Raw genomic sequence first — 21695 nt, forward strand, 5'->3', positions numbered from 1 at the left:
ATTTTCAACGATAATGACGAATCTTTAACGAAGAATGAATCAAAGTTTCGAAGAAGTCTTAAAAATTTTACAATTTTTAGTATTTTTATACCATAAATGGGTATTTTTAAGAATTGTATTGTTCTAATTTTAGTCTTTCGCTAACACAAAAACCCGAGCAGAAAATCGTGGAGGTGGTAAAAAACCCTGGCCACAAAAAGGCTCGGGTAGGGCTCGCCATGCAAGTATTCGATCGCCCCTCTGGCGAAAAGGAGGCAGAATCCATGGACCTCGTTCTCCCACAACCCATTTTTACATGCTCCCCTTTTATAAAAGAATCATGGGTCTCACATCCACACTGTCAGTAAAATTAGCACAAGACGATTTATACGTAGTACAAGATCTCGAAATTCCTTCAGAAGAGCCCTCCTATGTCGAAGAATTAATCGATAAAAGAGGATGGGGTCCATCCGTTCTCTTCATTGACGACATTGACTTCATGCCTAGAAACATTTCCATCGCTACTGACAAATTAAAACACGTTAATTTAATGCCTGTTTATGGTAAGTTATTTTCCAATTCATTACAAATTTTCCAGTAGGGTCTTCGAAAAATACATTGGAATATTTTTTTCTTCGAATTTTCATACATATCACTCCTAAGAAAGAAGTTTTTGTTATCTACACTGCAAAAAATATTGCTGAAAATTACGTTTCGTTTTGTAACTTTTTCCTATGATTGTTATGGGAAAATTACACGTTTCTTGTAAATTGACAGTGATTATTAAAGGAATTTTACCATAAATGAATGAAATTTACAATGAACGTGTAATTTTTCCACAGCAATCATAGAAAATAAAAATACTAGTGATTTAAAAGTTACAAACTCTTAAAAATGTATTATGAAAACGGTTTATTCATATAATTATTGTGAAAATGACACAGTGGATTTTTCTAATAGTGTTTTTCTTTTTTTTTTTATCGAATTATTTACATTAATTATCGTTCCGGTATGAAAATCAGTCTATAAAAGTGAACTCCGATAACACCCGAAGACAAAGAATAAAAGAGTTAGAAGCTTTTAAATAATTATAAAAGATCTGAGGATAAATGGTTTCGGTTTTATTTTCAAAGAATAATTTTAAGTTTTAAAGATTTTATAATGTGAGTTAAAAGAATATGGAAGACTTTGAGACCATTTTTTCTAATTTTTCAAGATTTACACATTTTTTAGGTAAACTCAATTTTGTCAAGGTGTGAAAAAAAGTTCTTAAATTCATGGAAAATTAAAAAATTTTTTTTTGTAAGGAATTTCAAGAGAAAATCGAAAAAAATCACAAAACATTTTTAATTATTCCCTAAAATCTTTAAAAAGTGTGAAAGATTTTAAAGCAAAATTTTGCCATATTACATAATTTTAGAAAAAATTTGAGTAAGTTTAAAAGATATTCAAAAGATTTTAAGGCAATTTTTGTAAATTTGCAGAACAAATAAAAAAGACAGGAAAAATTGAAATAATATTTAGAAATTAGAAGGTTTAGAAGATCGAATAAGATTAAAACAAAAAAAATAATTTTTCTTATATTCGGGTGCAAATTTTAAATAATTTTTTCTTTTGAAAATGGACTTTAAGAGAAAATTGAAATAGGTTTTTAAAAATAACAAACGATTACCTAAAAATTTCTAAAAATAGTTTAGAAGATTTTAAAGTAAAACGTTTCAACTTGTTAAGATTGCAAAATAAAAATATTTTTAGAAAAACATTGAGTAAGTTTGAGAGATATTGCAAAGTTTTGAAACGATTCAAAAATAATTAAGCCTTGTAAAATTTTTTTTCTACATTTTATAAAGTTTCACGAAAATGAAAGATATTTTTTCAGGTTCCTAGGAAAAATTAAAATAATTTTTTATTTCGAAAAATTAATTTGAAGAGATTATTTTAAAAGATTTTAGAAGATTTCAATAATGGTCAAAGAAGAAGCTGAAAGATTTTAAGGCAATTTTTTAAATTTTGCAGAATAAATAAAACATGCAGAAAAATTTGAATAATTTTTAGAAATTAGAAGGCTTAGAAGGTCTGACAAAATTAAAAAAAAAAGATTTTTCCTTATATTCGTGTTAAAATGTCAAATAATTTTTTCTTTTGAAAATGGAACTTTAAGAGAAAATTGAAATAGGTTTTTAAAAATAACAAACGATTACCTAAAAATTCCTAAAAATAGTTTAGAAGATTTTAAAGTAAAACGTTTCAACTTGTTAAGATTGCAAAAAAAAAAAGTAGTTTTAGAAAAACATTGAGTAAGTTTGAGACATATTGCAAAGTTTTGAAACGATTCAAAAATAATTAAGCCTTGTAAAGTTTTTTTTCTACATTTTATAAAGTTTCACGAAAATGAAAGATATTTTTTCAGGTTCCTAGGAAAAATTAAAATAATTTTTTATTTCGAAAAATTAATTTGAAGAGATTATTTAAAAAGATTTTAGAAGATTTCAATAATGGTCAAAGAAGAAGCTGAAAGATTTTAAGGCAATTTTTTATATTTTGCAGAATAAATAAAACATGCAGAAAATTTTGAATAATTTTTAGAAATTAGAAGGCTTAGAAGGTATGACAAAATTAAAAAAAAAAAATATTTTTCCTTATATTCGTGTTAAAATGTCAAATAATTTTTTCCTTTGAAAATGGAACTTTAAGAGAAAATTGAAATAGGTTTTTAAAAATAACAAACGATTACCTAAAAATTTCTAAAAATAGTTTAGAAGATTTTAAAGTAAAATGTTTCAATTTGGTAAGATTGCAAAATGAAGACGAACAAAAATTGGGTAAATGCAAGAAATATTTAGTACAATTTAAAAGAATTTCGAAAGTTTTCAAGAGAATAAACAAATTTTCTTAACATTTCTTGGGAAATTTAGAAGATTTTACGGTAATTTTTTCAAATTTGGAATTATATTTTAAAATTTTGAGAAAAATTCGTGTCAGTTAAAATATTTTCAGGAATTCAAGACGTTTTAATTAGATTACAAATATTTGAAAACTCGGAAACATTTTTGAAAATGTATCAAATATTTCTTGATTCCTTCCCAACTTTTAAATGTTCTGAACATCGTTTAAAAGGACTCGAATTTTTCATAATGTTTCGTGAAATTCTATATATTATGAAAAAAATTCTTTAAAATTTTCTAGATTCTTTTTTGACAAGCCTGAAATATTTAAAAATCTTAAATTTTCTCAAGAATCTTATGCAAATTATATTTAGATAAATTTAAAAACCAGGTGATAATACTTATTTTCTTGTTCTCAATTTTCAGAATTCAATTTCAACATGGATTTATTATAGCACTTCGAAAAATAATTTTCGATTAATTTGAGTGTTTTCAAAGATAAAAAAATATTTGTTAATGGTCTTTTTTTAAGAGTGACATACAAATTTTAAAATATTTTAGCTTCGTTACAAAGTCTAATTGATTAAAAAAATATTACATTTAGGTGTTCGTTATTTCATTGTAATAGAAAACAATATTGTAGGATTTATCATATTCCCTATTTATCATCTATAGATATAATAATTATATTTATTATATAGTAGCATCATATTTTAAAACGGCAATATAAAACAAAATTAGTTCTTCATCATTATTCGAGATTTTTTTTTTGTCAATTAAAGATCTTGTCGTTATTTCAAAAAATCCTATATTAAAGAAAATAATACGTGAGTACATAAGTCTCATTTACTACCTGACTACACTATGAAGAAGAAATGATTTTTTTTTAAATTTTATTCTTTTTGTCCAAGTTTCAATTAGAGTGAGGTAATAATTAATTCAAGTTAACAAGCATAATTTTTCAAATAATTCATGATTATTTTAAATAATATTATCTTTGAATAATGTCAGAAAGTTGCGGTTTTTTCTAAAATTTTCAATTTTATGTCCACTTTTTACTTAGGGCGAAGTAATAATTAATCTAATTTAGAGAACAAATTTGTTTATAACTATTTTATCCTATATTAATGCTATCTAGTTGCGGTTTTTAAGAAATGTTTTACTTTTTGTTAACTTTTCACTTAGTGAGGTAATAATTGATGCAAGTTGACAAACATAATTGTTTAAACAATTTATTTTTGTTTATAACTATCTTCTCTTAGAGTAATGCTTGAAAGTTGTGGGGTTTTCTTCAATTTTCAGCTTTTCTTCGATATTTCGGGCGGGAACAAATAATAAATATTAATATTAATTTAAACCAGAAGGCAAATCACTTTCTTTTAAATCTCTTTATTCTTCAAAATATAATTTATCAAAACAAAAATTTATTTTAAATTTTCTCAAGAATTCCAAGGAAAATCTTTTAAAATCTACAATTTGCTTAAAGTTTTTTAAAATCTGGTCAAGTTTAAATATATTTTTGAATATTTTCAAATCAATTTATATATATCTTGATTTTACTTGCTTTTTTCTAATTTGTTAATCTTGCCAATTTCAAATATTTTGAAATCTTTCAGAGTTTCTCAGTTTTTTAAAGAAAATTTTTTTAAAATCGTTCAAATATTTTCAAATTTATAAGTATTCTTAAATCTTTTTAAAACATCTAAATAGCTCTTAAACTTACTCGAATTATTTTTAAAATGTTGTAATTTCGTAATTTGGTAAAATGGAAAAATATTGCTTTAAAATCGTATACATTCTGTTTTGAATTTTTAGGAAATCATTTGAAATGTTTTGCAATATTTTCCAATTTACTCTTAAAATGAATGTTTTGAAGTAAAAAATCATTTGAAATTTCCCCAGAAATGTTGTGTTCTCTTAAACTCCTTAAAAATTCAGCTTTTCTACAAATTTTCCAAATTCTGCAGTTATAAAAACTTTCTTCAAATATTGCATATTCTTCAATACATTTTTAAATCTATAAAACTTAACATTAATCCTTTGAAATAAAACCTAAACCATTTGAGAATTTCCCAGAAATTTCAAAAAATTAATCTTAAATCTTTCTAAATTACTAAAAAGCGTTTACATGTTTTTTTTAAATCTTCAAAATAAATTGTTATCCATAATGTAATTTTTACTTATCTCTTTGAGAATGTGAATAAGTTTACAAATTATAGTATGGTACCGAAATTTTAAGAATATAATTTATTTTCCAATATTAAAAAATTATTTATAATTAAAACTTTCTATTTTATTAATAGTGTATCTAGGACTACTATAGGAGAAGATAGTTATAAACACTAATAAATTGTTTAAAAAATTATGTGTTTTTCTAAAAGGCAATTGCTATAAACAATAATAAATGATTTTAAAAATTTATTTCAGCATGTAGTTATCAGTAGAAATAAATATTTTCTGTATTCGAAACAATTTTTGCTAAAAATAAACCTCAAGAAAATAATAAATAGCGCTAAAAACTTGCAAAACCTAATTTTTCACTTATCAGGTTTTTTCGGGGACTATATAATACAGTCTTATAATATAACTTTTTTTCGAAAAATACGGTTTTTGTGTGGATTCACACAAATTTGGGACCGGTATGCATGAAAATTGGCGAAAAAATAATTTGGATCCACCCAGTCCAGTCTGAAGCTTTTTATGTTTTGAAAACACTAATTTTGAAATACTTCTGATTCCATTTTTTTCAGGATTGAATGTCTACAGTATGTTGAAACACGAAACTTTGGTCCTAACTGAAAGAGCTGCAAGGCTCGTAGAAGAAAAACTACTCTTCCAACTGAACAGAGCAGACACGAAGAAAGTCTGCGGCAAATTCCGAATTAACCAACATTAAAATGGACCTTATGCAAGTCTTTTATTTAGGTTCTCAACTTGGAAAATACTAATTAGATTTTATAGTTTATGTTTATATGGAAAAATGTTAGAAAATAAAGAAAGATACTCTTCAAACCGGTCCCTCTTAATTATTATAAATTACGGGATAATGATACAAATTTAATTTTCAAACACTTTATGATTTTTTATTTATTATATATAAAAAATGAGCAATTTGAACATTTATTAATAAATGCATGGTTTTTAACGCGAAACAAGTTCGTAAGAAAATATTGAAGATATATTACATTACATTACATGCACAGTAAATAGATAAATATCTGTACAGAGATAACATCGTCTAAGTTTGAGCGCGAATTCTAAGTTGTTAAATTGAAATAAATTGGATTGACTAAAAATCGTTCCATCAATTAATTCTAGAACTGGAATTTTTTTTGTCATCTTTTGAGCGCCGAAGTGCTGGAAGGTTGATAGACAGCAGGCTGAAAATAGATATAAATAGTAAAGGGTGTGTATAAAAATGAATTGGACAAACCTATTGTTTGTCTCAAATATGGGCGGCCGATCGACCAGGAAATCGAGAAAGAATGGAGGATTTTTTCAGACCGGGAAAAACCCAGAAACGACAGTATATATTAATTATTTAACTGGGAATTATCACAAACTTCACAAATCATATGATGCAATGCAAGTTAAAATAAGTTCTGTTGCAACTTTTTTTTTAACTTTAAGTTCAAGTGTTCACTTTTTCAATTGTGAAATAATTAAGTTTACAATGCGTCATTCTAAAATCTTTCAACTGAAAAATTTTCCATTGAAAGTTTTCATTTTTAAGAGTACATTTTAAAATTTAGGTTGATGAACTGTAAATGTAAATAAACGATTTTAAAAATTGAACTGAAGATCGATTATTAAAAATTGAACAATAAGTAATTTTATTCAAAAATATTCCATTTTTAACCCATTAAATTTGAAATTTTGTAATAAAAAAATGCAAATTTTGAAAAATATTTAGCAAATTAAATATTAAAAACGAAACGATTTTAATTTTAATCTGAATGGTTTAAAATCGAAAGCCTTGAATCGTTAAACTTTCAGAGTCCTGGATTAAAACTTTGAACGTTACATTTTTATTTGTTTCTTTTAAAATTTTTAATTAGTATGTGAAAGTGTTGAATTTGTTTGCATAAAAAGCAATTGCTCAGTTATTAATTTTAAGCTACTTAAAATGAAAAGAACAGGGCTTCTACACAAATTCCGGAAAAAAGATTCCTTGACAATTTCAGGTTTTTCCAGATATCATAAGTTTTTTCAGGTATAATTTTTCTTAGTACAGAGCCATTCAAATATTTTGCATTTTTTAAAACAACTCATCTTTTTTTTTTTTAGTTTCTATAGTCAATTATTACCTGTAATTTAGAAAGCTTTGACAAATTGTATTACAAGATATTCTTAAATATACTTAGTACCACTGATTAATTAAAAAAATAATAATAAAAATATGATTAATAATTTTCTGAATTTGTCCCTTATAAAGTCCATGAATATAAATAATTCAAACAAATTTTGATTTGATCTTCTTATACTTAAAATTCAGTGCACATTTAGGAAAAAATTAATTGGAGTACGATATCAATTTGAATTTAAACCGCTTCAAACTCCTAACTTTTCAGGTAAACTAAACTAGATAGATGAGTTTTTAACCAAAAAGTTTAATTTCCAACCAAAAATATTAATTTTCTACTAAAAAAGATGATTTTTCAATATAATACATGAATTCTAAACCAAATAGCTAGATTTTTAATTTAAAAAATATCAGTTTTCATTTAAAAACGGAAGTTACATTTTCAGTACAAAAAATTTAATTTATGAAGAAAGAAACAACAACAATAAAATCAATTTTTCAACCAAAGTGATAAATTTTCCACTGAAATAAAGAATGCTGAACTGGAATAGATGAATTTTTAACAAAAGACTTTAACTTTCAACCAATTAGTTTTATTTTCAACCAAAAAGATGAATTTTGAACTGAAGTCCTGAATATTTAACCGGAAAAGTTAAATTGTGAACTAAAAAATACAAATTTTCAACTAAAACAGTTAAATTCTGAAGCAGAGAAGATTAATTTTTTACAAAAAATAGAATAGTTAAATTTTCAGTTAAAAAAATTAATTAGCAATTAAAATTATGCATTTTCAAATATAATTATAAAATTTTAACATGAATAGTTAAAATTTCAACCAAAAAGAAGAATTTTCAACCAAGAAGAATAATTTCTACGAAAAAGATGGATCTTCAACTCAATACATGGATTTTTAACAAAAAAGGTAAATTCGCAACCAAAAATTAAATAGTTAAATTATAAGTTAAAATATTAATGCTCAACCGAAGAGATGACAAAAACTAAATTAAAAAAAATAGTTTCATTTTCAAAGTGATGAATTTAACACTAAAATGATAAATATTCATCTAGAATAGTTATATTTACAACCGAAAACATCAAATTCTACCATAAAGGCGAATTTTCAAAAAAAAAATTTTGAACCAAAAATTGAATAGTTCAATTTTTAGTTTAAAAATTAATGTTAGACCAAAGACAATAATTTTTAGCAAAAAGGATGTATTCAACCGGACAGTTCAATTTTCAATAAGAAACATTATTTTCAGCTAAAAAAAAGAATATTAAAAAAAATAGCTAATTTTTTAATCAAAGAGATGAATTTTAAGTTAAATCTATGAATCTTATAAAAAAAATTAATTTAAAAACAAAAATTTTAACTTTTAACCAAGTACATAAGTAACTTTTCATTAAAAAAAAGAAAGAATTATGAACGAAAAATCTAGTAGTTGGTATGCCAACCAAAAAAAAACTTTAATTTTTAATCAATAACAGTTTATTTGTACCAAATAGTTGAATTTAAAAGCAAAAAGGTGAATTGTCAACTGGGAAGGATTAATTTTCTACCAAAAAAAAAACGAATGTTGAACAAACAAATTTTTTTTAATAAATAAAAGTTTATCTAAATTACTGAACCTTCAAGTTAGAAGACAAGTTTTTCTCTACAAAAATAGAATTTTTAAACAAAAAATAAGATTTTTCAGCAAGAAATTAATTTTTCACGAAATTCATGCATTTTTACCAAACAAAAATGAAATTTCAAACGAACAAATTTATATTTTGCTACCAAAAAATGCGAACTTTTCACTAAAAAATATAAATCTTAAAAAAATTGAAGTTAAATTTTCTGTTAAAAAATTAATTTTAAACCAAAAAGAAGTATTTTCCATTGACAACTTAAATTTTCAACCAAGCACATGATCCTTCCAACAAAAAAAATAAATTTTTAAGAATGTAGTTTAACTTTTACCCAAGTATAGTTGAATTTTCAAATAAAATTAATTGTCAACAAAATAATTAAATTTTCAAGCAAATTAACCAAATGTTTTAAACAAATTAATTGAATAATATAACAATGATAATATAATTTTCTACGAAAAAATTGCAATTTCTCTTGAAGCAGAAGAGTTTTTAATTTAAAAAAATTGTGTTTTCATGAAAATACCTTTTCCAGTTGACTCTGCAAAATAAAAAATTGAATTTTTAATTCAAAAAGATGAATTTTTTCAACAAAAATGGATGAATTTTTAACAAAATAGTTGAGTTCTCTACCAAATAGTTACATTTTTATCCAAGAAAGATGAAATTTGTACCAAAATAGATTAATTTTTAATAAAAAAACCACAAACTTTTCTTTAAACAGTTCAACATTCATCCAGAAAAGATTTCAGTTCATTTTTAAACACCAAAATATAAATTTTAAACTAAAAGTAAATTTTTTACGAAATAGTCTAATTTTCAAGAAAATAGTATGATAGATATTTTAAAAAATAGTTAACTTTTCATCCAGAAAATATTTCAGTTCACTTTTCAACGCCCAAATATTATAGTGAATCAGTAGAATTTTTAACAAAATATTATGACTTTTAAACCCAATTTTTTAATATTCAAGCAAGCAGTTGCATTTTTATCCAGAAAAGGTGTAATTTCTTCTAAAGCAGTTGAATTTTAAAATCAAATTAAAATAAAATAGTTGAATTTTCAAGCGAATTTACAGTTTTATTCAAGAAAGATGAAATTTCTCCTTAAACAAATGAATTTAAGAAATTTTTTTTTTTAATGTTTACATTTTCATACAAAGAAGATTCCAGTTGACTTTCCTGCAGCAAAATAAGAACCATTAACAATTTGCAACTAAAATTAATATCTTTTCAAGAAAATTATTAAAATTTCAACCACATAATAAAATTTATAACTATAAAATATTTCATTTTTTGTCCATTTAAAAAATTGTAATCTGTTCAAACTAAACTAAATTCGAATCGACGCATCCAAATTTTCCAAAGGCAGCATGGGAGTGGGGACTCCTTATTCTACTTCGTGATTTTACCTTTCATTTGAACTATTAACAATTGAAAAGTGTTAACGGATGCATGAAATAATATTTGTTATGAGCGAGCATGTTAAATTTAAATTACTGAATAAATTAATTTGTCCAAATCCTAAAAAGAATTACAGTTGAAGCACAAAATTCCTTAAAAATTGACATTTTATTTTTGTCTTTCTCACCTGATAATTTAATAAGCTTTCAAACGGTTTAAAATATCTATTTTTATTTATTTCAAACTGGAAAATGACCAAGATTTTTTCTCGATTAAAACGGCCACCCTGGAAATATTTAACATTATTTTTAAATTATGAAAATAAAAACTTACCCTAGGATGTGGATCGCTGCCCATCATTTTTTCCCTAATCGCCCATCGGATAGCCTTGTGTCTGTTTTCTCCTGGAAGAGGGCAGTGTTTCCATTCCTCTTGGTATTTCTGATAAAGAGCTACAGGATCCGATTTTTTCCATTTTCTGTGTGTTTCCGGATTTAACCGCCAAGGCCTTATAACTGAAAAAATAAATTGGATTTAAATGAGTAAATTTTCAACTTCAATATCTCAATTGTCTTTCCTATCTAAAAAAAAGGTGTGAATGGTGAAATTAAAAAATTTTAATCTACAGAGAAAATTTTCAAATGATCAAATCAATTATTGAAAATAATATACATGTGTTATGTTGGTGCTTTTCACTGGAAATTATCATATAAAAAAAAAGAATTTTAATATAAAATTATAAAGTTTCGAAGACTTGAAATTTCTAAAAATTTTACGTAGTGCTAGATTCTCAATTTTTATTAGTTTTATGTTATGTTACCGTTTTACACAGGATATTTACGTTTTTCGGTTTTGCTAGCGTTTCTTTATCAGAAAGTGACATTTTCAAACAAAAATCATTTTCAGGGTGACCGCTGGACCGGGAAATAACCGGTAATTTTTTGAGACCGGTAAAAACGGGAAATGACAGTGAATTTATTTTTTGACCAGGAATTTCACAAAACTTTAAAAGAAAAATCTGTTCACGTTCGATTTTAACCACTTATTAAAGTAATGAGTTAAATAATCTTTTACAATTATGATATAATTCAATTCATAATGCGTAATTCGAAAATCTTTTACTTTAAAAATTTTCCATTCTAAATTTTCATTTTTACGCGTACATGTTTAATTTGAAGAATTATTTCAAACTGCAGTCCTGAAGACTTGAACAATTCAAGAGTAAAAGCGTTCAAAGCTGAAATTTTTTGATAAAACCCTGTTTTCATTTTATCAACTGTAAAAATAATAAATAAAATAGCTTTTAGATGAATCTGTACTTAAAGTATTAAAAAGTGAAGAATAATTGATTTTACGAAACAATTCTGAATCCGTAAAAAATTTAAGAATTTCCAGATTTTAATGTGAAAAATTAAACTGTTTTAATTCGAAAGTCTTAGTCATTAAAAAAATGCAAATGTCCGATTGAACCTTTATCAACAACTACTTTCAATTTAAAAATAACTTCAAAATAATTCCATAATCGTAACTAAAGGCAAATATTTAAAAGCAAACAATTTGGAACTGAATTGTTTGAAATAGAAATCCTTAAATCGTTAACATTTCGAAGAGCTTTTAAACTTCGAATGTTAAAATTTTAATTGTTCTTTAAACAAATTATAATTCGCAAGTGAATTTGTTGAATTTTGATGTACAAATAACAATTCAACACTTTTTTGTTTCTAGAAAAAATTTGAGTAATTTTAAGAGATATTAAGAAGTTTTGAAAATATTCCAAATTAATTTAAAACATTTAAATTAATTTCAAATAATTTAAACGAAATGTGTTTACCAACAAAATTCGGCTATTATTGCTGAAATTTCGGTGCTAATAGCCACAGCCAAATTTAAAACAAAATTAAGATTTATGCAGATTTCAAACAAAAAATGTTTAAACTTTTTAAGAAATGTGAAGGGCTTCAAAAGAATAAACAAATTTTCTTAAAATAAAATAATATAATTTTGAAATTTTTAAAGTTCATTGATTGATTCTTTAATTTAGAGCATTGGCAATCATAATATAGGTTGAATTTTTTTAAAATTGAATCTGAATTTTCGAACTTCACATAAATGAAAAAATCTAAAAACTCTAAATGTTGTAGTTTATCTACATTTCGTTAAAAATTATTCAGTTGAAAAGTGTTAGTACCTTCCATTTTATACGTTTTTATTTTTATCGAGGATTGAATAAAAAAATTTTTAAATTGAAAAACTTTTGAACTTCAATTTACAAAGTTTTAAGTTCAAGAGTTCCACTTGAGTGCTTTAATTTGTAGTTAATTTTTTATTCGTTCAAATGGAAAAATGTTTTTGTCAAAAAATTATTGGTATTTTTAATTAAAATTTATTAGAATTTCAATATTTAAAACCTTTCAACAACTATAGGTTATGTTGGTGTGTTTGGCGTCGAATTAATATTTGAAACAAAAATCATTAGATTTAAATGCAATGATTTTTTTTAAAATTAATCAAATTTACAAGTTTCAATAATTTCAGATTGAGTTAGTGCTTTTCATCAGAAATTGAAATTTGTATAAAAAAATTAACAGAATTGAAAGAAGATTTATAACTTTTTAAAGAATTTTTGGTTACATGTACGGTTTACATAAAAATTTTATAAGTTATTTTGAAGATTAAATTTTTTAAAACAATTTTAGATTATGTTGGTGTTTTATAGTGGAAATGGATTTTTTTAGTAACAAATTATTAGATTTCGAAGAATATAAATTGTTGTGTAAAATTGTATGTTATGCTTCTGGCAATATTGATAAATTTTAAAGAAGATTTACCATTTTTGATCAATTCAAAATTATGTTAACATTTTTTCACCGGAAATTAATTATTTAAAATAAAAACCATTAAATTTCGAAGAAGATTTACAATTTATTTTAAAAATCATCAGATTTGATAAATTATCATCATTTTTCAGATTATAATTCAGTCATCAAGTTCACAATTTTTGGTTTTGTTCACATTTTAAACTAGAAATCGGTACTTTTAATAAAAAATTATTGGCTTCCAAAGAAAATAAACAATTGGAAAAATTTTAGGTTATATCGTTTTTTTCCGTCTAAATTCGCTATTGTTAATAAAAAATCATTTTATCAAGGTATTTCAGCGTTTTTTATCAGAAATTGGTATTTTAAAACAAAAATTGAATGGTATGATTGTCTCTGTATTGTGCGAAGGTAATAATTATTAATTCTAAAGTTACCTAAAAACTGATAGGTTGTGCGACAATGTGTCAATATTACTTTTAATAGCTGTTTTCAATTTGTTTATCTATGAATAAAGATTACAGTTTGTCTACACCATGAATTTTGTAAATCGAAATTTCAAAAAAGTTATTTTTTTTATGATAATATTTATTTTTAAATGTTTCTAAACATGAATGATAAAAGAGAAAATTTCAATTATAAATAATTTTTTAATTTTAGGAAACTTACGAAGTGAATAACCTATCGATGCCGGTAAAATGAAACTTGTACGTACCGGTACCGACAATAAGATTTCTGGGAAGATTTTGAATGATTTAGGTTTTATTTAAAAAGATTCATTTTCAGTTTTTAAGATTTCAAAATATCTCGAAAAAGACCCATTTTTTAATGGTCCAGGTTTTTAGAACTTTTGAGGAAAACTGAATTATTTCAAAATATATATAGATGCTTTAAAAAGATTAGAAAATAATACAAAATTTAGAGAAGATTTGCAAAATTTTCAAACTAAACGTGAAATTTGAAAGAAGAAGAGAAGATTTTAAGGTAAAATTCTTCTATTTTGGAAGATTTCAAAATATTTGACAAAATTTGAGTTAGTTTAACAGATATTTAAACAATTTAAAAAGATTAAACATATCATTAAAAACTTAAAAAGATTTGAGACGTTTTAAAAATCGGGAATGTTATTATTCGGGAATTTTCCATTTCGGAATTTTTAATTTTCGGAAACTTTATCATTTCAGGAGTTGTACGTTTTTAAACCTAAATCTTGGATTCGATTAATTTTAAAAGATATTTCGAATATTTAGACGTTTTCAAAAGTTTCAAAAATAATTTGAAAACTTGATGATTTCAAAAAATTAAAAATAGAATTTAGATTTTTGAAGATTTAGAACAAGAAGTTTCGAAGCCGTTAAGAATTTTAAAGAGTTTTAAGAGAATAAAAATGTGTTCAAGATGCCTGGGGAAACTTAAAATGATTTTTTTATTTCGAAAAATTAATTTTAAGAGAATATTTGGAAAGATTTCAAAACAAAAAAGAATACAAAAATTATCAAAAAATAATCAAGAAGATTTTAAGGCAATTTTCTTTAATTATGCAGATTTTTTTCATCATTTTGGAAAAATTCGAATCACTAAAATATATTTAGAGGGCTAAAAATCTCGAAAAAATGCTAAAACTGAAAAATTCGAAAAAGAATTCGATACATAAAATCAACGCCATCAGAAAATTGCCTAAAATTAAAAACTCCAGGATTGGAAAATTCCCGCCAGTTTATGATATTATTGAATTTAAAAATTCCCAAATTTGATCTCGGATGCGGAAATTATTTATTATGAGAATTTTTTAAATTTGGCAATATTATAAATTGCGTGGAATTTTCTCATTCAGAATATTTTTAATTATCGGGAACTTTATCATTTCGGGAATTCGTTATTGCCAATACTTTTCTTCTTGAGCATTCTACAGTGACGGGATTTTATTTTTCGAATCTTAAATTTTAAATTCTAATCATTTTAAAATATATTTAGAAGATTTATAAAATTTGGAGAGTTTCAAAAGTAATTAAAGAATTGAAGATTTAAAAATTATACAACAGAATGTAGATTTATTAAAATATCGAACAAAAAGTTTAGAAGATTTTTTAAATTGTTGAAAGGTTTCAAGAGAATAAAAAATTTTCCCTCTCATTTTTTAAAGATTATTTCTTAAAAAAAGAGATTTTTTAAAATCTCAAAAAAGAATCCGGAAGATTTTAATGCCACTGTGACATTCCCGAAAAATAGAATATTCGATATATAGTCTCAAAATTAAAAAATTGCCAACAATTTCAAATTTCACAATTGGAAAATTTCCGACAGTTTATAATATTACCGAAATGTCGATTCAGGAATTTTATAATTCGGAAATTATACTGTGTGTGTAATTTTATAGAGTCGGATATGTCATAATGTCGGGAATTTTTTTCGCGAATCATTTTTGTCGGAAATTTTCAAATTTGGCAATATTATAAACCGACGGGAATTTTTTAATTAGGAATTTTAAATCGGTGGGAACTTATTATTTCGGTAATTTTATATTACAAATATTTTTTTCTTTGGATATATTGTAGTATCGGAAATTTTGTTTTTTAAATCTCAAATTATAAACTTGACTAATTTTGAAAGATACCAAGAATATTTAGAAGTTTGGAAAAAATTCAAAAATAATTGAAAGCTGGAAAAGATTTCAAATTTTGTAAACAGAATGTGAATTTTTGAAAATTTCGAATATTTTGTGTTTTAAAGATTTTTGGGGGAATTTGAAATGATTGTTTATTTTGAAAAATTAATGCTAATAGAATATTTAAAAAGATTTCAAACCATTTTAAAAAGCTTCAGAAATCATCAAAAAAGAATCCGGAGGTTTTAAAGGAACTTTTAAAGCAATTGAGAAGCAAAAAAATTCTTCCAGTTTAAAATGTCAGATTTGAAAAATTCCCGACAGTTTATAATATTACCGAATTTCAAAATCCTCAAAATAAAATTTTTAATATCATAAAGTATCCAGCACAAGATAATCCCGAATCTCAGCAATTAAACAATAGTTAAACAGTGAATCAAAGAAAATACTTTCATTTGCTAAAAATATTCTGTATTTTATTTATTCATTAAAATATATCCTTTTTAAATAATCTCGATTCAGGAATTTTATAATTTGGAAATTATACTGGGTGCAACTTTATAGTCGGCTATGTAATAATGTCGGGAATTTGTTTTCGCGAATTATTTTTGCCGGAAATTTTCAAATTTGGCAATATTATAAACCTTCGGGAATTTTTTAATTAGAAATTTTTTTTTTAAATCTCAAATTATAAACTAAACTCATTTTGAAAGATACCAAGAATATTCAGAAGTTTGGAAAAAATTCAAAAATAATTCAAAACTTGAAAAGATTTCAAATTTTGTAAGCAGAATGTAGATTTTTGAAGATTTCGAATATTTTTTGTTTTAAAGATTTTTTGGGAAATTTAAAATGATTGTTTATTTTGAAAAATTAATGTTAAGAAAATATTTAAAGACTTCAGAAATCTTCAAAAGAGAATCCGGAAGGTTTTAAAGGACTTTTTAAAACAATAGAGAATTTGAAAAAAATCAGCAAAGATGTAAAATTTCAGAATTGGAAAATTAAAGACAGTTTATGATATTACTGAATTGAAAAATTCCCAAAATAAAATTGTCAACATTATAAAATATCCGACACAGGGAAATTCCCGAATTTCAAAACTTTGAAAAGGTTTAAATAATAAAATAAATAATAAAAGAAAATACTTCTATTTGTTAAAAATGTTTTGTACTTGATTGAAATTATATTCATTCATTTTAAAACCATTTTTTACATTATTTTGATTTAGGAATTTTATAATTATGAAATTTTATAGAGTCGGATATATTATAATGTCGGCAAATCGTTTTTAAGAACTATCTATTCTCTCAAATTTCCACATTTTTTGGACACTTTACACTGTTAGGAATTTTATTTTTCGCACATAAAATTTTCAATGCAATAATTTAAAGATATTTCGAAGATTTAGAAGTTTTGAAAAGTTTCAAACCCTATCAGAGAGATTAAAAAATTATTAAAAAAGAATTTGGAAGATTTTAAGGTAATATTTTTAACTAAAATGTTTTAATTTACCAAATATTTTTAATTTTTTCCCGAAGTTTTAACAGTCCTAAGTCTTTTAAAATCACTCGAATGTTTCCTAATATTTTTCTTAAATCCTATAAAATATTCTAAATTATTTTTGATTCATGATTCTATTTTTTTTTAATGTCCCTTAAGACATTGCGAAAAATTAAAGTTCATCTTACATGATTTACGTTGCGAAAGCTGCCCTGAAGTTTTTGTGACGCAAGAACTAGCCGTTTCTCCCGGATCTGAAATCATGCTTTTTGTCCTCGTGTTCAACATATTTGAAGCCACTTCAGGAGCACTTGCTGGTCTTTTTTGTCCCTGAAATTTATGACAAAGACGCGGTGTCCTTCGCTCAGTATTTTCGGTTTTATCTCTAGATTTTTCACGGGAAGCACTTTCAATATTTTCCTTGGCACACTCGATGTGGATGTTTCTCGGTTCATCCACCGATTTCTCTCTCGAAACAGACTTCGGAGGATGTGTGCATTCTCTACTAGATGTTCTGGTAGATGTTGTTGGATATTTAGAATCACCTGGGATCAAATCTTTCATCCAAAAATCACACTTTCCTCGAGCAGACGCGGATTTTCGAGTTTTCAAGCGACATTGTCTGGAAGCTTCTCTTTCGTCGTTTTCCTTGCCTTTTGGCGAATATTTTATTTTTATTTTCACCACTGCTTCACCCTTTCGTGGAGATTCTGGAGGAATTATTTTCCCTGGTTCAGTGTGCCTTGTGCATTTTGCTTCTTGTTCCTGGATAAATTCGGAGAGAGCTCGTCGTTGTTTTGCCAGGATTTTCCCTTTTATTTCTTCTTTCCATGCCTCGCGGTCTCGCTCTTTTATCTTTCTATATAGTTTCAGATCTGAAGAAATTTAAAAAAATGTATTATTTTATAGGTGAAAGAATTAAATACTGAAATTGAATCAATTTGAAGGCTGATACAGGGTGTCTAGCGATTCTTAGGAACAAATTTCAAGGTCTTTTCCAGGTCAAAAAATCAAGTTTTTCCAGGTCTCCTTTTTTACAATAAATAATAAAATAACCGTTTGTTATAAATTAAAAAAAATGAGCCGATTAATTTTTTATTGACTAAGAATTTCTAAGAAAATCAGAAACATACATAAACAAATTCTCAATTTTTTACGAACATAAGTCGTCTTTGTGAAATCTCTAGGAATATTTTTCAATCTTTGTAAAGGTCTTTGACGTAATTCATATCTTTAAAAAGTTTTTAAATCATTTGAAGTGTTTAAAATCTTGCAATTTCTATAAAATCTTTGAGAAATCTTTTAGAATCTTAAAATTCTTGTAAAATCTTTGAAATCTGTATGAAATCTTTGTGAAATATTTTTTAAATATTTTTAATGTTTTCAAATCTTTAAAATCTAGTGTAATTTCTCTCAAATATTTATGAATTCTCTTAAACATTTGTGAAATCTTTTGTATTCGTTTAAAATCACTGGAATATTTGAAATTTCGGTGAAGTCTTTTAAAATCTTCAAAAAATTAAAATAGTTTAAAATCTTTCATTTTTTTGGAATCTTTTAAATCTGGTGTACTACATCTTTGTTAAAACCCTTGAAATTCTTGAAATCTTTTGAAATCGTTATGAACTTTTAATATATTTAACATTCTATATTAGCGGTGGAGAAATTATAAACTTATAGAATTACAGCGAAACTTTTCTATAGTGCCAGTTTTGGGGCTGACGGTGGGTGAGAACTAACTCAATTCTCGGAAGGGCTATAGAAGGGAGGGCTATTGAAGAGTTTCACTGTATTCACAATATCAAAGTATATGAATTGCAATCCATAAAACAATTGGTACAGTCTATAAAAAGTGTCTTGAAATGTCTTTGTTTATTCTTTAATAAACAAAAGGTAAATTATATCTCGATAAATAAAAAACTTTTTAGTAGAAAGATTTCTTCTAAACGAGATGTTTATTTCATAATAGAGGTTCCCTTGAAAAAATCAATGAGATTTCCAGGGTTTCAAGGTTTAAAAAAAATGCACGGAGAATTCCAGGTTTTCAAGGTAGCTAGACACCCTGTGATACAGAAGAACAGATACAATATTTAAAAATATAGAATTTTGACTTCAGCGTTTCAAATAATCCTTTTATGAAAATCCTTTATAAAAAATTATTGTCTGATTTTTATACTAAAATAGCGATGCGGAATGCCCAGACAAAAAACATGTTATACAATCTTTTTTTATTAAAAAAATTATTTATTTGGTTAAAAATTAAACTGTATTCACGAAAATTCGTGTTTTTGTTATTGAAAATTTAGTTTGCTAACTGAAAACTTAAATATTCTTTTGTTGATTGAAAATCTATATTTTTAGGTAAAATTGTTTTGTTAAAATTTTTTTTTTTACAAAGGTTCATCATTTCAGTTAAAAATTAATTTCTTTAACTGGAAATTTAACTATTCCATTTTTGTGTGGAAAATTAATCATTTTTGAAAGAAAAATATTCTTGGTTAAAAATGTATCTATTTTAGGTCCAAATTAAACTATTTTTTTACAAATTCATCTTTTTTGTCAAAAAGTAAGCTCATTAGTTAATAAATCATCTTTTTGGTTAAAAATTAATTTTTTTTAACAGAAAATTCAAATATCCAATTTTTTTGTGGAAAATGATCTTTTTTTAATGAAATGTAACCTTGGTTGAAAATTTATCTGTTTTAGGTGGAAATTAAACTATTTTGTTGCAAATTTATCTTGATTGAAATTGATATTTTTGATAGAAATTTAATCTTCTTGGTTTGCTTTAAAATTAATCGGTTTATTTTAAAATTGAAATTCTGCATTCAAAATTTATTTGATTTGATTGAAAATTCATTTTTTTACTGAAATTTGAAATATTCTATTTTTGGTTAAAAATTTATTTTCTTAACTGAAAATTTCACCTTTCCATTTTTTTCTTTTGAAATTTAGCTTTTTAATTGAAGATTCTTTTATTTTTTCTTCAACATTCGTATTTTTTGGCTTAATTCAACTGTTTTTGATTCAAAACAAAAATATTTTTGGCAGAAATATCAACTACTTGGTTTAAAATTAATATTTCTTACGTAATTTTTTAAAGATCTTTTATATTATATTAAAATTAAGATTATTGATATTCTAGGTGTAATTTTGTTTTTATACAAGAAAAAATTTAGAGCGGTCAGGAAAAAGTAATGGAATTTCGAAATTATAATTTTATAGCAACTCTAATTAAAACATACAATAATATTATTCAGCAAGTCTTCATTTTTTATTTGTAGTTATTATCAGATACGGGACCAGAAACTTTTTGTACTTTTTTGTTTTTAATTTCTAAAAAAGTCGTGTAAAATTTGGAAAATGTACTGAATTGTGCTTTGAATTAATTACTTTACTGAAATAATTTTAGAAAAAAATTATTAGTATATATTGCATAAAATATAATTGTATTGTATTGTACAATTTATTATTGTTAATTTAATACCTAAAAATAGAAACCCGCCTTTTTGTGCAACTTGAAGGTTACATCTTTGAAACGAAAAATATTTTAAATTAAAATTCGATTAGAAAAATGTTAATGTAATTTTGAAATCTCTTGGGTCCCCTTACCATAAAAAATACACGATAAGAAGTTGAAAAAAATACTTGAGAAAATTTTTGAAAGTCAAATTTTGTTCCAAAAGGATCGGCCCTCCAAAAGTAAAATGCTGTATTAAAAATATATTCTTCACTACTCCTAATCGACAAAAATATTACAAATAATGATTTGTCTTATATATTTACTATAAAGAATATACAAAATTATGAATAGATTTGTGAAAAAGTCTTTGTTTACCTTTCATAAAGGACTTCAATTGAGATGCAGTGATGCCGACAAATCCGAGGGAATTTAAAATGGAAAGAACCTCTTTCGGATCGTCATTTATTTCAGACATAATTTTTATTTCCTTACGAACTTGTTAAATCATATGGATTTAATGTCAATATATCATACTCGCCTTTATTTAAAATGAAAAGTTAGAAACCGTTGCAAATTTACGAAACGTTAAAAGTTGTAAAGTGTCAACAACAAACCCCCTTTTCATTTTTAGGTTAGATTTACAAAATTGGCGATTGAGTTCTTCTCGGTTTCTGATTGGCTAGATGGACGATTTACTAAATTTCATGCTGTTTGGCGCGAAATTTGAAATAAGTCTGACAAATAGTTTCAAATTAACTTATTAAAACAGTAATCATTCTCGTAATTGCGATTCAGAGAAGTGTTCTTTAGCACTGAGATTATATATTTTAACAAGTTTGCCGTTGGCCAGGGAAAAATCTGGAAATTCCAGTACATTTTTTTTTACAGTCAGGAGATTTTTCGAGAGCGCGCCTAAATTTCTTTGGAAATTGTAATATAACTTTGAAAGTAATTAGTAATTGGTAGATAAATAATCATCTAGTCTGAAAATTTAAATTTTTTACTAGACAAATTTAAAAAAATTTAATCTCTTTCGTTAAGAATAAATATTTTTGTTAAAAATAAAAGTACTTAAGTTAAACGTTCATAATTTTAGTTGAAAACTA

General features: G+C 24.6%; 2 protein-coding genes across 2 annotated transcripts in view; one reads left to right on the top strand and one right to left on the bottom strand.

The window, feature by feature from the left end:
- The window catches only part of LOC117178143 (39S ribosomal protein L4, mitochondrial), a 9937-nt gene extending 4061 nt beyond the window's left edge, over positions 1-5876 (top strand). The window contains exons 2-3 of the mRNA XM_033369403.1: positions 134-542; positions 5615-5876. Of these exons, the coding sequence (XP_033225294.1) occupies positions 134-542; positions 5615-5760 (555 nt within the window). The 3' untranslated portion in view covers positions 5761-5876. The remainder of the gene's footprint in view (positions 1-133; positions 543-5614) is intronic.
- A 314-nt stretch (positions 5877-6190) lies between these two features.
- LOC117178142 lies at positions 6191-21200 on the bottom strand. Its single transcript, XM_033369402.1, has 4 exons — positions 20965-21200; positions 17315-18001; positions 10536-10717; positions 6191-6244 (listed from the first exon to the last, which is right to left on the bottom strand). The coding sequence occupies exons 1-4, from the start codon at positions 21062-21064 to the stop codon at positions 6200-6202; spliced, it is 1014 nt and encodes a 337-aa protein (XP_033225293.1). The 5' UTR covers positions 21065-21200; the 3' UTR covers positions 6191-6199.
- Between the last annotated feature and the right edge of the window lie 495 nt (positions 21201-21695).

This window comes from Belonocnema kinseyi, chromosome 8, assembly GCF_010883055.1.
Source record: "Belonocnema kinseyi isolate 2016_QV_RU_SX_M_011 chromosome 8, B_treatae_v1, whole genome shotgun sequence".
Classification (NCBI taxonomy): Eukaryota; Metazoa; Arthropoda; class Insecta; order Hymenoptera; family Cynipidae; genus Belonocnema; species Belonocnema kinseyi.

Coding starts and splice junctions, on each gene's coding strand:
- LOC117178142 (XM_033369402.1), bottom strand. CDS start 21,064: ATGTCTGAAATAAATGACGATCCGAAAGAGGTTCTTTCCATTTTAAAT. Junction 18,002..20,964: donor ATTGAAGTCCTTTATGAAAG/GTAAACAAAGAC, acceptor AAATTTCTTCAG/ATCTGAAACTATATAGAAAG. Junction 6,245..10,535: donor GCAGCGATCCACATCCTAGG/GTAAGTTTTTAT, acceptor ATCTATTTTCAG/CCTGCTGTCTATCAACCTTC.